This window comes from Hyperoodon ampullatus, assembly GCF_949752795.1.
Source record: "Hyperoodon ampullatus genome assembly, chromosome: 14".
In the NCBI taxonomy this organism is placed as follows: domain Eukaryota; kingdom Metazoa; phylum Chordata; class Mammalia; order Artiodactyla; family Ziphiidae; genus Hyperoodon; species Hyperoodon ampullatus.
In genome coordinates, this window is record NC_136927.1 from 83,352,170 (window position 1) to 83,365,198 (window position 13,029).

Consider the following 13,029-nt stretch of genomic DNA (forward strand, 5'->3'; position numbering starts at 1 on the left):
ATTACGTCAGACAATGGCCAATAGCTGCACGCCGTCCCATTGCATTTGGGGGTGTTCTTCCCATTGGCCTTTGACTGTGGGGTGACACCTCACCACTGTCTCGTTCTGCCAACCGGCAGCGCTCCGTACACAAGACGTGCTGCCAAAAGCCCCGAGGTGCCCCCAGCCGATGCTCTGTCGCACCTGCCTGTCAGAGGGAGGGCCTGTGTTTTGCATCAGCAGGGGACTGGGTCAGAGTTTCGTCAATCAGAAGTTGTGTAAGGCTTTGCTATGGCTGGGCCAGGGGCCGGAGGCCTCCAGCACTCATTAACAACTATCTGTTCAATGATTATCTCCCTGGGGTTTATTGTAGTGGGCCGGTCCAAAGCATAACTGACCGTGGCCGTGATCCAAAGACCAGCCCCTGACGTCAGAGATGAGCCTCCCTGGGTGTGGCTGAGGGGCTGGACCTCTGTCCTTCATGGAATTTAAAGCCAGGAAGTTCTGCCCCCAAACACCAGACAGGGCCTTCCCACTGGGAACGAACACTTACCCGCGGGAAGAGCCTTGAAAGAGACCTTTGGGTCTCTGATCCGGATCGTCCAAAGAGAAGAAAGGTAGGTAGGGCTGTTCGTTTACGTCTCTCACAAACTGCAGTGCTAACAGGAACTGGCTTTCTATTTTCCTCTCAGCCCCGACTATCTGGCGAGGTGCAACCCGGGCAAGGCGTGTGGAGTTGGGGGGCATCCGTGGTTGTTTTTGTTCAGGAAGCCTGTGCTTTTTCTATGGCAGGAACCTTGGCGCCCGTGCCCCTCAGCCCAGCCCCGCAGAGATGCCTCCCCAGCTCTCAGACGGCCTCAGCTACTCAGCCAAAGTCGTCCAGGGCACCCTGGACAGCCTGCCCCAGGCCGTGAGAGAGTTCGTGGAAAGCAACGCCAAGCTGTGCTGGCCCGACCAGATCCACATCTGCGACGGCTCCGAGGATGAGAACCAGCAGCTGCTGGGCCACATGGAGGAGGAGGGTGTGATCAAGAGGCTGAGGAAGTATGACAACTGGTGAGCACACCCTCGGGCCCCGGCGTTGGCGCCTTCTGCGCCGCCCAGGGTGAAGGTGGGGGTGAGGTGGAGGAGGGCCTTGGGCAGGGCCGGGGGCGGGGCTGTGTGGTTTGCAGACTCTTGAAAAGCTTAGGAAAAGAGCCAGAACCACAGCAACTTAATTTTATGACGTTCGCAGAGCAGCCCAAGTCGTCAAAGAGGGGACGCACGCGAACGCTCTCTGCAAACTAGGTCCCCGAGCCAAAGGAAGGTCGGACAGTCCCTGTCCTAACAGACTAGCTCCTGGTCTAGTGTGTGTCTCCCTGACGCTGACGGAGCATCGCTAGCGTGCTGGGCACCGGCCAGGTGTAGGAAGAACGTGATGATGAATAACTGGTCCCTTCCTGAATGGCGCGGGGCTGAGGGCGTCCAGGGCGCAGATGCCATGCAGAACAGCAGCCCTTCCTCTCCAATCCTCACCTGTGTATTTTTGCTTTTTGCAGCTGGTTGGCTCTCACTGACCCCAGGGATGTGGCCAGAATTGAAAGCAAGACGGTCATCATTACTCGACAGCAAAGAGACACGGTGCCCATCCCCCACACCGGCCTCAGCCAGCTGGGCCGCTGGATGTCTGAGGAGGATTTTGAGAAAGCGTTCAACGCCCGATTTCCAGGGTGCATGAAAGGTGAGTGGAACGTTTATTTGAGCAAAATATCAGCAAACCTTTTATGATTGCGTCTGTCCTAATGTCGCTTGTCATAGAAACTCCCACGGCCCTGGAGAGCCTCACATTCCACATGTGACATTGGCCGTGTGTTGAAAATGTACATCTCCGTTCTGGTTTCATAGACTGTCTTATACGACCAGGAAAACGATGTCTACACATGTGGATTTAAGATAGCTTGGTGGAGCCCAACTGCACATTTATGAAAACTCTTTGATTTTAGGGTTCTGGCCACTTTTCAGTGGACTCTGCTAAATCGGGGGCACTGGTGGCAAGCAAGGCGTGATGTTGTCAGAGGGGGAATCTTGAGAAGGGTCCACCAAGGGAAACAGTGGTGGTTGTTTGTGAGTCCGGGGTCGTTTCTCACCGCTTCCCACCCACCGGCCCCGCAGGTCGCACCATGTACGTCATCCCGTTCAGCATGGGGCCCCTGGGCTCGCCTCTCTCCAAGATCGGCATTGAGCTGACAGACTCGCCCTACGTGGTGACCAGCATGCGCATCATGACGCGGATGGGCACGCCCGTCCTGGAAGCGCTGGGGGACGGGGAGTTTGTCAAGTGCCTCCATTCCGTGGGGTGCCCTTTGCCTTTAAAGAGTAAGCATATTGTTTCAAAATCAAAAGCTAGAACTGGAAAAAAAAAAAAAAGCAAAAAACAAGCTTCAGCTTAAACCCAGGCGGGGACAGTGCACACTGATGTGGGCGTGTCCTCCCGTGCAGAGCCTTTGGTTAACAACTGGGCCTGCAACCCGGAGATGACACTCATCGCCCACCTGCCCGACCGCAGAGAAATCATCTCCTTCGGGAGCGGGTACGGCGGGAACTCGCTCCTTGGGAAGAAGTGCTTTGCTCTCAGGATGGCCAGCCGGCTGGCCAAGGAGGAGGGGTGGCTGGCAGAGCACATGCTGGTAAGATGCAGGAAATTCTAAATGCGCGCTGTGGAGGGTCGGGCAGGGCAGGGGAAGTGGTGAACCCCTACCGCTTTAGAGTTCCCACAATGCTCCAAGGACAGGTCTAGGAATTCCATCAGGAGTGATGATGGAGACGCCCTCCTAGACTAAAGCATGGACCTCTGGGGCAGAAAGGAAGGAAGTGCTTAAGGAGAAATATTGCCTCCAACAGATTCTGGGCATAACCAACCCCAAGGGCCAGAAGAAGTACTTCGCGGCTGCCTTTCCCAGCGCCTGCGGGAAGACCAACCTGGCCATGATGAACCCCACCCTCCCAGGGTGGAAAGTAGAGTGTGTGGGGGATGACATCGCCTGGATGAAATTTGACCAACAAGGTGACTCTTTTAGGCCCAAGTGTTGATGATAATAATTGAACCTAAGTGAAGTTTTGGCTTTCAGAAAGTAACAATTCTCTTAAATCCACAGTGTTTGGTTTTTAATTCAGTTATTTCAGTTCTTGCAAAAGCTTAGACATATGTATTCCATCAGCATTCTTTAATCTCATATCAAATCTGGATTGAAATGGGACTCTATATTGCTGTTTGTTTGTATAATAAATTGATTAAAATAGCTTGGTGGGGGACTTCCCTGGCGGTCCAATGGTTAAGACTTCACATTCCAGTGCAAGGGGTATAGGTTCGTTCCCTGGTTGGAGAGCCAAGATCCCATATGCCTTCGGGCCAAAAACCCAAAATATAAATCAGAAGCAATATTGTAACAAATTCAATAAAGACTAAAAAAAGAAATAGCTTGGTGGGAAACTGGTGAGGAAGAAAGAGTCAGAGTTGACTGATAATGCTGGGATGAGAAAAGAGAAATAGATTCTAGGGAGGAGGATAAAAATAAAAGACTTGAGAACTTGGTACAGAAATTAGCCTGGCAAGATATAAGAATATACGTTATGCTTTGCTTGGTATTTACTTCTACTACCTGGTTTATAACTTTCCAGGTAACTTGCGGGCCATCAACCCAGAGAACGGGTTTTTTGGTGTCGCTCCTGGAACCTCTGTGAAGACAAACCCCAATGCCATCAAGACCATCCAGAAGAATACCATCTTCACCAACGTGGCCGAGACCAGCGATGGGGGCGTTTACTGGGAAGGCATTGACCAGCCACTGGCCTCGGGCGTCAAGCTCATTTCCTGGAAGGGCAAGGAGTGGGACCCCAAGGATGGTAAGTCCCCCACCCCGGGAGGCCCGGGGCCCCAGCCCACGGGCGTGTGTGTCGGGCCAGACGCTCAGGGTCTCTCCTCTCTTGCTGCTGTAGGGGAGCCTTGTGCCCACCCCAACTCGCGGTTCTGCACCCCTGCCAGCCAGTGCCCCATCATTGACCCTGACTGGGAGTCTCCGGACGGCGTGCCCATCGAGGCCATCATCTTCGGAGGGCGCCGACCTGTTGGTGAGGCTCCCCTGCATTCGGGCTGGGGACCGGAGGACGTGGCCCACTCTCCCCTTTGCCGTGACCTTGTCGGAGGGTGTCAGGGATGCAGAGCTTCCTTTCCAAAACGGCAGGGTAATGAGCATGCTCCAGCGTAGAACGTACTCTATGGCCACCTAGGACTTCTGGATCCTTGGTCCTGTGATGCCGCCCCCAGATTGACTTTGGCTGCGTGGCCTCCTGCCGTAACCTGACGTGGCGGCATCTGCCCTTAGCTCTGGGGATGCAGAATTAGCTCAGTTAGAAAGACAACACGCAGCTGCGTCCTTCCATTTGTGAGACGGCATCGCCGGCCGAGGGGTCTGGCTGTCAAGGCCTGAAAAGAACGTTTCTTTCTCCTGCTAAAGGCGTCCCTCTGGTCTATGAGGCTCTCAGCTGGCAGCATGGTGTGTTTGTGGGTGCGGCCATGAGATCGGAGGCCACGGCAGCGGCGGAACACAAGGGTGAGTCCGGCCAGCATCTGGAGCCGCCGAGAGGGGAGATGGACTGCTTTGTCTCTGTGCCTCTCTCTCTCTGTCTCTGTGTCTCTCTATGCCTCTTTGCCTCTGTGTCTCTCTCTCTCTCTCTGTGCCTCTCTGTCTCTGCATGTCTCTGTCTCTCTCTGGCTCTGTTTCTCTGTCTCTGTCTCTGTGTCTCTCTCTGTGTTGCCTCTCTGTCTCTGTCTCCCTGTGTCTCTCTCTGTGTAGACAGGTAGAGAAAGCCAAGTGGCCATGTCAACAGTAAATGTGCCGACAGCGTCCTCTGAGGCATCGTTTACCTGTTAACAGGCAAAGTCATCATGCACGACCCCTTCGCCATGCGGCCCTTCTTTGGCTACAACTTCGGCCAGTACCTGGCGCACTGGCTCGGCATGGCCCAGCGCCCCGGGGCCAAGCTGCCGAAGATCTTCCACGTCAACTGGTTCCGGAAGGACAAGGCCGGCAGGTTCCTCTGGCCGGGCTTCGGCGAGAACTCCAGGGTGCTGGAGTGGATGTTCACCCGCGTCGGCGGGGAAGGGGGCGCCCAGCTCACGCCCATCGGCTACATCCCCGACGAGGATGCCCTGGACCTCCGGGGCCTGGGGGACGTCAACGTGAAGGAGCTCTTCCACATCTCCAAGGAGTTCTGGGAGGAGGAGGTGGAAGACATCCAGAAGTACCTGGAGGAGCAGGTGAACGCCGACCTCCCCAAAGAGATCGAGAGCGAGATCCTGGCCCTGAAGCAAAGAATCAGCCAGATGTAATCACACCCCAGACCTCACCTGGTCCTCTGCCTCCAGTCCATACAGTGCAAGCGAGAGAGAGAGAGAGAGAGAGAGAGAGAGAGAGAGAGAGAGAGAGGGAGGGATGGGGCTTCCTGAGTTCTCACTGCCTGCAGCACCACAATGACCGCACCCACCGGCCGATCGAAAGACACCCCTTAATTTTTCTGATAAGACCACAGCAGAATAAGGCTAGTCACTAATGAGGCTGTGGAGGGAAATCTCAGCAGGCTGCAAAGTTCACTATGCAATGCACCTTTGTTCAACATAGGGACGCTCAGACTCAGAGTCTTTTTTGTTCTTTCTCTTTAGCTGTATCAGTTAGCCGGAATGCACAGAAGAAGATACTTGAGCTGTATATATGTGTATGTGTGTGTGTGTGTCTGTGTACTGTTGTCTAAAGCACATTTAATAACTCTGGAAAAATCCTGGGCAAGATTACCTACTAGTTGTTGCTAGAAAGCGATGTTGCTTTGTTATTAATATGTGTGTTTAAATTATTTTTATACACCGTAGTTCCTCACCTCTACATAATTTCAACATATTCCCTTAACACTTCTTGGAAAAAAAATCACAAAATAAACTTTTATAGAAAAGATGGATTTGTTTGCTTTATTTTTCTTATTTGAACCACCAAAAACAGCGAACTCTGATGAAGCCCTTTGTGATGGAATTCCCTGCAAAGAACACAGGACGGGCAGGACCCCCCTGACGGAGGGGTTAGGTGGGGTTGGAGGGGGCAGGACAGAGCCAGGTGGGGAGGTGTGAGCAGAGAGAATGTCACCCAGAGGTGACACGGTGCCACACTTTGGATTTTCTGAGTTAACCACTGGTTAGTGCCTAGAAGCTACTAGTTAGTGTCCTTGAACAATTCCACAAACCTTTAAATGGTGGATCCTGTGTAACTGGAACAGGAGCATTTAAAATGTGCTTTTTGACAAAACTTTGGGTCTGGGGGCTCGGCTTTCCACAAGAATTATATCGTGGCTAACTTCACAGGTTTTTGTCAATAAATACTTTTTTTGAGCAATGCTTGTCTCCACTGTCATCCATAGAGGAAGAGAGTAGAGAGAAAAATGTCCTTCAGAAGAAACAGCAAAAGGGCTCTCCAGGCATTAATGGAGCGCCTTCTGTATACAGAGTGTCGTGCCATTGGTGGGCTCACAATGGGCTGCCTCCAGCCCTCCGCTGGTCCCTCTGTTCCCGATGTTTGTTTATTGGGTCCTCCGGGCAATCCAAACGAACCACACACTGGACGGGGCCTGCACATTCTGTGGATACACAGGGCCTTCTCTGGTTGCCGTTCTGCTTTCTGGGCCGGCTCTCCCACTCAGCACACCCCAGCCGTGCGTGTTCTCAGGGGGGTCAGGACGCCTTGGCTTTGCTCGCTGCCACAGCTCACAGGCTCGCTGGTTCCCCAAAAGTCCTCTGTGCCTTGCAGGCACCATGTGGAAGGTCAAGCCGAGATCCCCCCTATTTTATAGGTGGGGAAACCGAGGTTAGATGGGTCCGTCGGGGCTGGGAAACAGCAGCCAGAGTTTCCTTCTCCTTTAAGGCGTTGAGAGCTGACGGGGCTCTGCCCACAAAGTGTCAAGCTCTGATAGCAAAACCACTGAGGGGAAAAACCATTTAACTCAATTAAACGCTATCTGCTGTATTAATTTAAATCAGTGGCTTTCAGACTTGTTTTTCCTTTTGGCTGCAGAACACCCGCTTGACATGTGCTCTGACTCAGAAACCCAGCAGCTAAGGGAGACACAACAGGAGGCTGGGCAGGTGTCGGGACCCAGGCCCCCTGGCTTCCTTTTTTCCACCCCCTGAGGCAGTTCCTTGGACCCCTGAGAGGCACTTCCAGGATAGAGCGTGGGCACCATTTTTAAAATGCATGCCCCTGGCCCCGGCTTCCTGCTCTAGGCCCCCGGTAGGCTTCACCCCTTTTCGAGCAAAGCCAGCCATCTCAGAATTCCCAGTGCACAGCATCGCTCACCCAGCCAGCAGACTCTTATATGACCATGTTGCCACCTGGCCCAGGAAGCCTGGAGGACAGCCTGGAGGAGGTGCCTTAAACAGAATAAGAGTTTTCAGGGAACCAAAAGGACTCAGCACTCGCCATTGGTGCCTAAGTCAGTTTCCGAAAACCGTGCCCACTGTGTTCCACCTCCAAGTCCTAGTTTCTGTGCTGGGCCCTGTGGCCACAATCATCAGGACACTATGACCTTGATGGCTGACATTATAGTGTTGTGCCTGAGCCCGAGCAAGGCAGGAAGGCAGGTAAGGCCAAGGCCGTTTGCAGGTGGTCAGGCTGAGGCCCTGAGAGTGGCCCATTGGTCAGGGTGGGATGGGGGTGAGAATGAAAACTCAGCCTCCCAGGTCCTGGTCAGCCCTCCCCACAGTACACATGAGTCCAAATCAACACAGGGACTGACGTTCTCTACTGGGATCCAGTGTAGGAGTTGCCCCCTGACCTCCATGCGTTCCCTGCTGGGGTCTGGGTTAAAGACCAGAACACAGTAGGTACATAGCACGTATTGAACCAGGACAACAAACCTGTCCCTATGTTCACCCGAGGTTCTGGGGGAGAATCCAGGGGAGCGGGGCAGGTGAGGGGGCGGGGCCGGGGGCTCTGGGAGTCGGGAATTGCAGGGCCCTCTCTCCTTTGGCCCACCCTAGCCCAGAGCCCCCAGGCTGCCCCTGCTCTCGCCCCTCCGGGTGGGACACAGCATGTTCCTTCCCGAGCTTTACGGCCACAGGCAGGGGCCCTGGAGGCTCCCGGACCTGCTTCCCTGCCAGAGCGGTGACCTCTCCTTTGTCCTCACGCCAGCAGTTGCAGCAACAAGGGACCGGGTTCCATCATCTATGGGAAAGGGCTGGCTGTCTCATCCCTCCCTCCTGCCCTCCTTCCTTTCCTCAGGGGTAGGAAATACTGGTGACCTTGGACACATCCCAGCTCTGCCTTTGGCCAGCAGTGCTACCTGACATGACGCCCTGATCTGTGCCGCGACAATAATACCTCTGCTGGCGTCCAAGGAGTAGAAGATGAAATAGCCCAACGCAGCAAAGGTCCTGGGGCCCAGAGGGTCTGGATGTGAGTTCCCACTCTACCTCTTCATAGCAGTGTACCCTCAGGGGACTGCACAAAACTCTGAGCCTCGGTTTCCTCAACTGTAAAATGGCCTCCACTCCAATCAGGGCTGACATGCGATATGGCGGGGTTGGAGGTGAGAAGCTGAAATCACCCCACGCAGGCGGATGGAGAGCTGCTGCCCCAGCACTCCGACCGCCCCTGGCTCACCCATCCCAAGTCTTCCCTCAGGACCCCCAGACCTCCGCACACAGCTGAGGGGCTCCCAAATCCGGGCTCAGGATCCCCTCCGGGTGGTCATTGTTCCCACTGGTTTTTAAATATTTTGAACTTCACTCCTGTCCTAGCCCCGCCTCGATGCTTTGAGGCTACACAAATCCCCCAGCTCAGAACTTTGCTGCCAACCATGGAGCTTGGCCGGTGGAGAGGAAACCCTCTAACTGAGAAAACCCTGAGTCCTCTGACCTCCCTGCAATGGACTGAGATCAAGCTTCCTCCAGGGGGAAAACCGGGGCCCTGAGATGGAGACAAGTTTCAGAGGGAGTAATATTAACAATGTGACTTTTTCCTGCTTTTCTGACGTTTTCCTTGAGTCTTCTTGCACAGAAAGCTGAACAGAGTGGGACCCTTGGGAGATGCTCCACACGGGCTCTTGTTATTGTTAAGTATCACCTCCCGGAACCACAGCACAGGTGACAAGGACAGTGACGCAGGCAGGGTGGCTGCAGTTCTGATTATTACAGAGCTGCTCCCACGCACGATGTTCTCTCTACCGTCTGCACTCCCCCCTCCACCCCAGAGCCCAGAGGTTTCTTTGATGCCACAGAGCCGGGATTCAGGGCTGCTACGGAGAAACAACAGACGTCACTGGTCCACAGTCACATCCGGGGCGGGGCCCAGAGCACACGTGCCTGGCTGACACCTGCCACATCTTCACGCTGATGCTCGTTCCCGGGGGTTTGCTTGTCTGCCACCTGCTCGGCGCCAGGCGGCCCCCTGGTAGCGGGGTCTGTCAATGTGTGAATGCACACCAGACACGCCAGCCCCAAAGGCAGAACCTTTCTCCAGGCGAAGAAATTTTCAGCAAAATATGCTGTGAATATTTGTTCAGCCCAGGAAAATGACTTTAACTGCATAATTAAACTCGATGTAGATGCTGCTTCCAGACAGAATGACTGGGGAGAAATTGAGACCACAGCTGTCCCTCTGCATTTGCTGAATAGAGGGAGGAACTGCTTGTTTGCAGAGACTTTGCCCTGGTCCCTGTCTTTCCTCCGAGCAATGAGGGTTTTGAGAAAAGTCAGGGAGGTTGGAGGAAGGGGCTTGGTGGCTGCTGGAGAGAGGAGGGAGAGGAAAATTCCCCAAATCAGAGAACCAACAGCAAAGGGACCCCGCCTCTCAGACGGCATTTGCACTGTGTGTTCCAAACGTTCTAAGGCACATCCCACCTTCCCTGGGTAACTGGTCACTTGAGCAAACAATCAGTACACTGAAATGGGGGAAACGTACTAGATTGAATGAAGAAGAAAAGGTTGCATCTCAATCATTAATTAAACGCAGCATTCCTCACTACGGTAACCACAGAAATACAACCCTAAGTGGAAGAAGCCTGCCACAAAAGACACATGCACTGTGTGGTCCCAGCGATATGAAATGTCCAGAATAGACAAATCCACAGAGATAGAAAGTACATTTGTGGTTTCTGGGGGTCAGGGGTCAGAGGCATTAGGGAGAGATTGCTAATGGGTGCAGAGTTTCTTTTGGGGCTGATGAAAATGTTCTAAAATTAGATTGTGGTGAAGGTTGAACAATCCTGTGAATGTATTCAAAGCCACTAAATTGTATGTCGTTAAGTGGGTGAATTTTATGGCATGTGAATTAAAGCTCCATTGAGTGATGTGAAAAAAGAATAAATACAATAAAAACAAAAGTCTTTCCTCACTTGCATTAGAAACCGGTTGTCTGCCAAAGGCTCTGGGTTGGAGGGCTGCGTTCACCTTGTCAAAAAGGGAGATGAGGGCTTCCCTGGTGGCGCAGTGGTTGAGAGTCCGCCTGCCGATGCAGGGGACACGGGTTCGTGCCCCGGTCCGGGAGGATCCCACATGCCGCGGAGCGGCTGGGCCCGTGAGCCATGGCCGCTGAGCCTGCGCGTCCGGAGCCTGTGCTCCGCAACGGGAGAGGCCACAGCAGTGAGAGGCCCGCGTACTGCAAAAAAAAAAAAAAAAAAAAAAAAAAAAAAAAAGGGAGATGAGGGGAAGAGGGAGGCGGCAGGGCAGAGGCAGCTCACTGGGATGCTCCCCGGAGAGCATCAGGAAGACTCAGAGACAATGGCAAAGGGACGGACTTATTCATTATGGGGTTCAATGCCATTTAATGCCCGACCTGTGACCCTCTTCCAGTGATCCTGAGCACTGGAAAAATCATCTCTGCCCCGGGTAGAGGAGGAACAGGCCAGAAGCCTGCAGAAGTCATGGAGACCAGCAGGTGGCAGAGCTGAGACCTCAGACTCCAGGTGTCCAGGGGTCTTCAGCAGAGGGAAAAATCCCAGAGTCAGGAGGCCATGGGCCCCAACCCAGCTCTGACAGTGGATCAGGAAATTTGCACAGGGGAAGAGAGGGTTCACGTCACCTCACAGGGGAGGGTCGAGGCGCAGGTGCCCGGGACCCAGAGGCTCCAGCCACGGCAGGAGGGCCCTCTCCCCTCCCTGGTAGCAGAAGCCTGTGGAATGGACTCCAGGCTAGGAAACGAGGATCCTGGGCAGCCAGGCGGCAGCTTTCTCCCCGAGCCTCGGTTTCCCCAGCCTTGCCCCGGGGAAGTCTCTCCCCCTCCAAGCCTACCCTGATGTCAGAGCCGTGGGCCTTTTTGGCGGGACCCTTAGAAGTGGGATTGAGTGAGCCCAGGTCCAGGTGTGGGGAGATGGACAAGGTGGAGAGCGTGACTTCATGGACAGGAAGGCACGTTCTACCCACGAATAGTTCTCCTGAGCTCATGCAGCATGCCTGCAATCCCACCCCTGGGCGCCCCCCGCTCCCTGTCTATCCCACTGCCCCTCACGTGTTGCTCCATTCTTCCAATGCCAGGACCCAGGGAAGACAGTGGGGAACAGGAGGCTCAAACTCATGGGCGCACCCCCAGTCCCCTGGCCCCTCCATCCTGGCTCAAAGCCTGGCTCCCCCGCAGGCCACAGAGGAGAGACAGAAACTGACATCCTGCTGCTGGTTTTGTCTTCAGGGCACGAAGCTTAGACGGTGGGGTATTCAGCCCTTAGCATCTGCTGGCGAGGGAGGGGACACACTCTGGGGCCCAGGGGCAGTTTCGGGACCATATCAGCCACAGGAGAGCCAGCATCTGGAAGACCCTGGCTGTCACTTAAGTGCCAGACCCTGGAGGGTTCGAGGCTACTTTTCGGATCTGGGTGAAGACAGCTCCCTGTACCCAGTGGGGACCCCTGGCTCGTGGTGAAATTCTCTGCCAGGGCTGAGGCTCTTGAATGTGGGTGAGTGGGCACTCCAGGAGACTGGTTTGGCCCAGTTGGGGCATCCTGGACTGAGCAGAGCCGCTGGGGTTGACATTATCCCCCTGTCCCATGGTCCCCCCCAGTTAATACAACACTCTGCCCTCCAAGGTCAACTCCGGTCTGGCCTCAGTGGGCACGGAGGCTTCAGCCGTCTGAAGCCTGGGCTAGGGCTTCATCACCATTAAGATCAGAGACCAGGGAGCCAGAGGCCCGGGTGACTCATGTGGCAGCTGCTCCCCGTTATGTAAAGCGGAGCTCAGAGCCGTTAGCCGATAGGAGATGAAATTTACATTTTGAATTAACTCGGATCATCAGATTGCTTCCTCTCGACCCAGGGAAATTAAACATAAAGTCGGAGGGCGCTGTGGGCTGGAGAGGTAGGGGCCCAGCCAAGCGTGCCAGACTAGCTGCTTCCTTTTATTTTTTTCAACAGGCTGCAGGCAAAAGGTGACAAGAGGACACGGCCTGCTGCAAAGTCAGCCTGGGAGAGAGAAGGAGATGGGGGAAGTTGAGATAATCTTTCTCTCTTTTTCCTTTTGGGCAGAAACACAATAAATCTGCGCAGCGGAATTAAATTCTGACCTGTCCGATTTCCTCCATCTCTTCCTCTCCTAATAATGGTTATTTATTGAGCTCTTATTATGAGCCTGGCACTTAGCTAAACACTTTAGAGATAAGGCAGAAGTGAATTTGTCCCCCTCCAGCCCCCCCACACCGCTTTCTTTATTTCCTAGTGGGGAGGGAGTCTGAGGGAAGAAGTAAGGAGACAGTTTTATGAACAACACAAAGCTCAGTGACTTCTGTTAGGAAGTTTTGTTTGTTTTTCAGATGCTCTACTCGGGACCAGAGGCCCGAAGACCCCCTCCAACAATGGAGCACACTGAAACCCACCACCCTCCCTCCTGGCCAATGCGAAGGGCCCCCCCTGGGGTTGTGCAGTGTGACTTTGTCCCAGGCGCCCAGGCGAGAGTCTGCAAGACTGTCCCAAGTCAGAACAGACCTTGCAGGCTGGGATGAAGCCTCGGTGGGCAAACAGGTGTCTGCACATTCCTGGGCCTCTGAGTG

The 13,029-nt window shown here is 54.2% G+C and overlaps 1 protein-coding gene across 1 annotated transcript; it reads left to right on the forward strand.

The window, feature by feature from the left end:
• Positions 1-811: 811 nt before the first annotated feature.
• PCK1 (phosphoenolpyruvate carboxykinase 1) lies at positions 812-5,347 on the forward strand (the record flags this gene model as incomplete). Its single annotated transcript, XM_079719232.1, has 9 exons — positions 812-1,035; positions 1,518-1,699; positions 2,131-2,334; positions 2,458-2,645; positions 2,860-3,022; positions 3,637-3,861; positions 3,955-4,086; positions 4,473-4,568; positions 4,893-5,347. The coding sequence occupies 9 exons, from the start codon at positions 812-814 to the stop codon at positions 5,345-5,347; spliced, it is 1,869 nt and encodes a 622-aa protein (XP_079575358.1).
• Between the last annotated feature and the right edge of the window lie 7,682 nt (positions 5,348-13,029).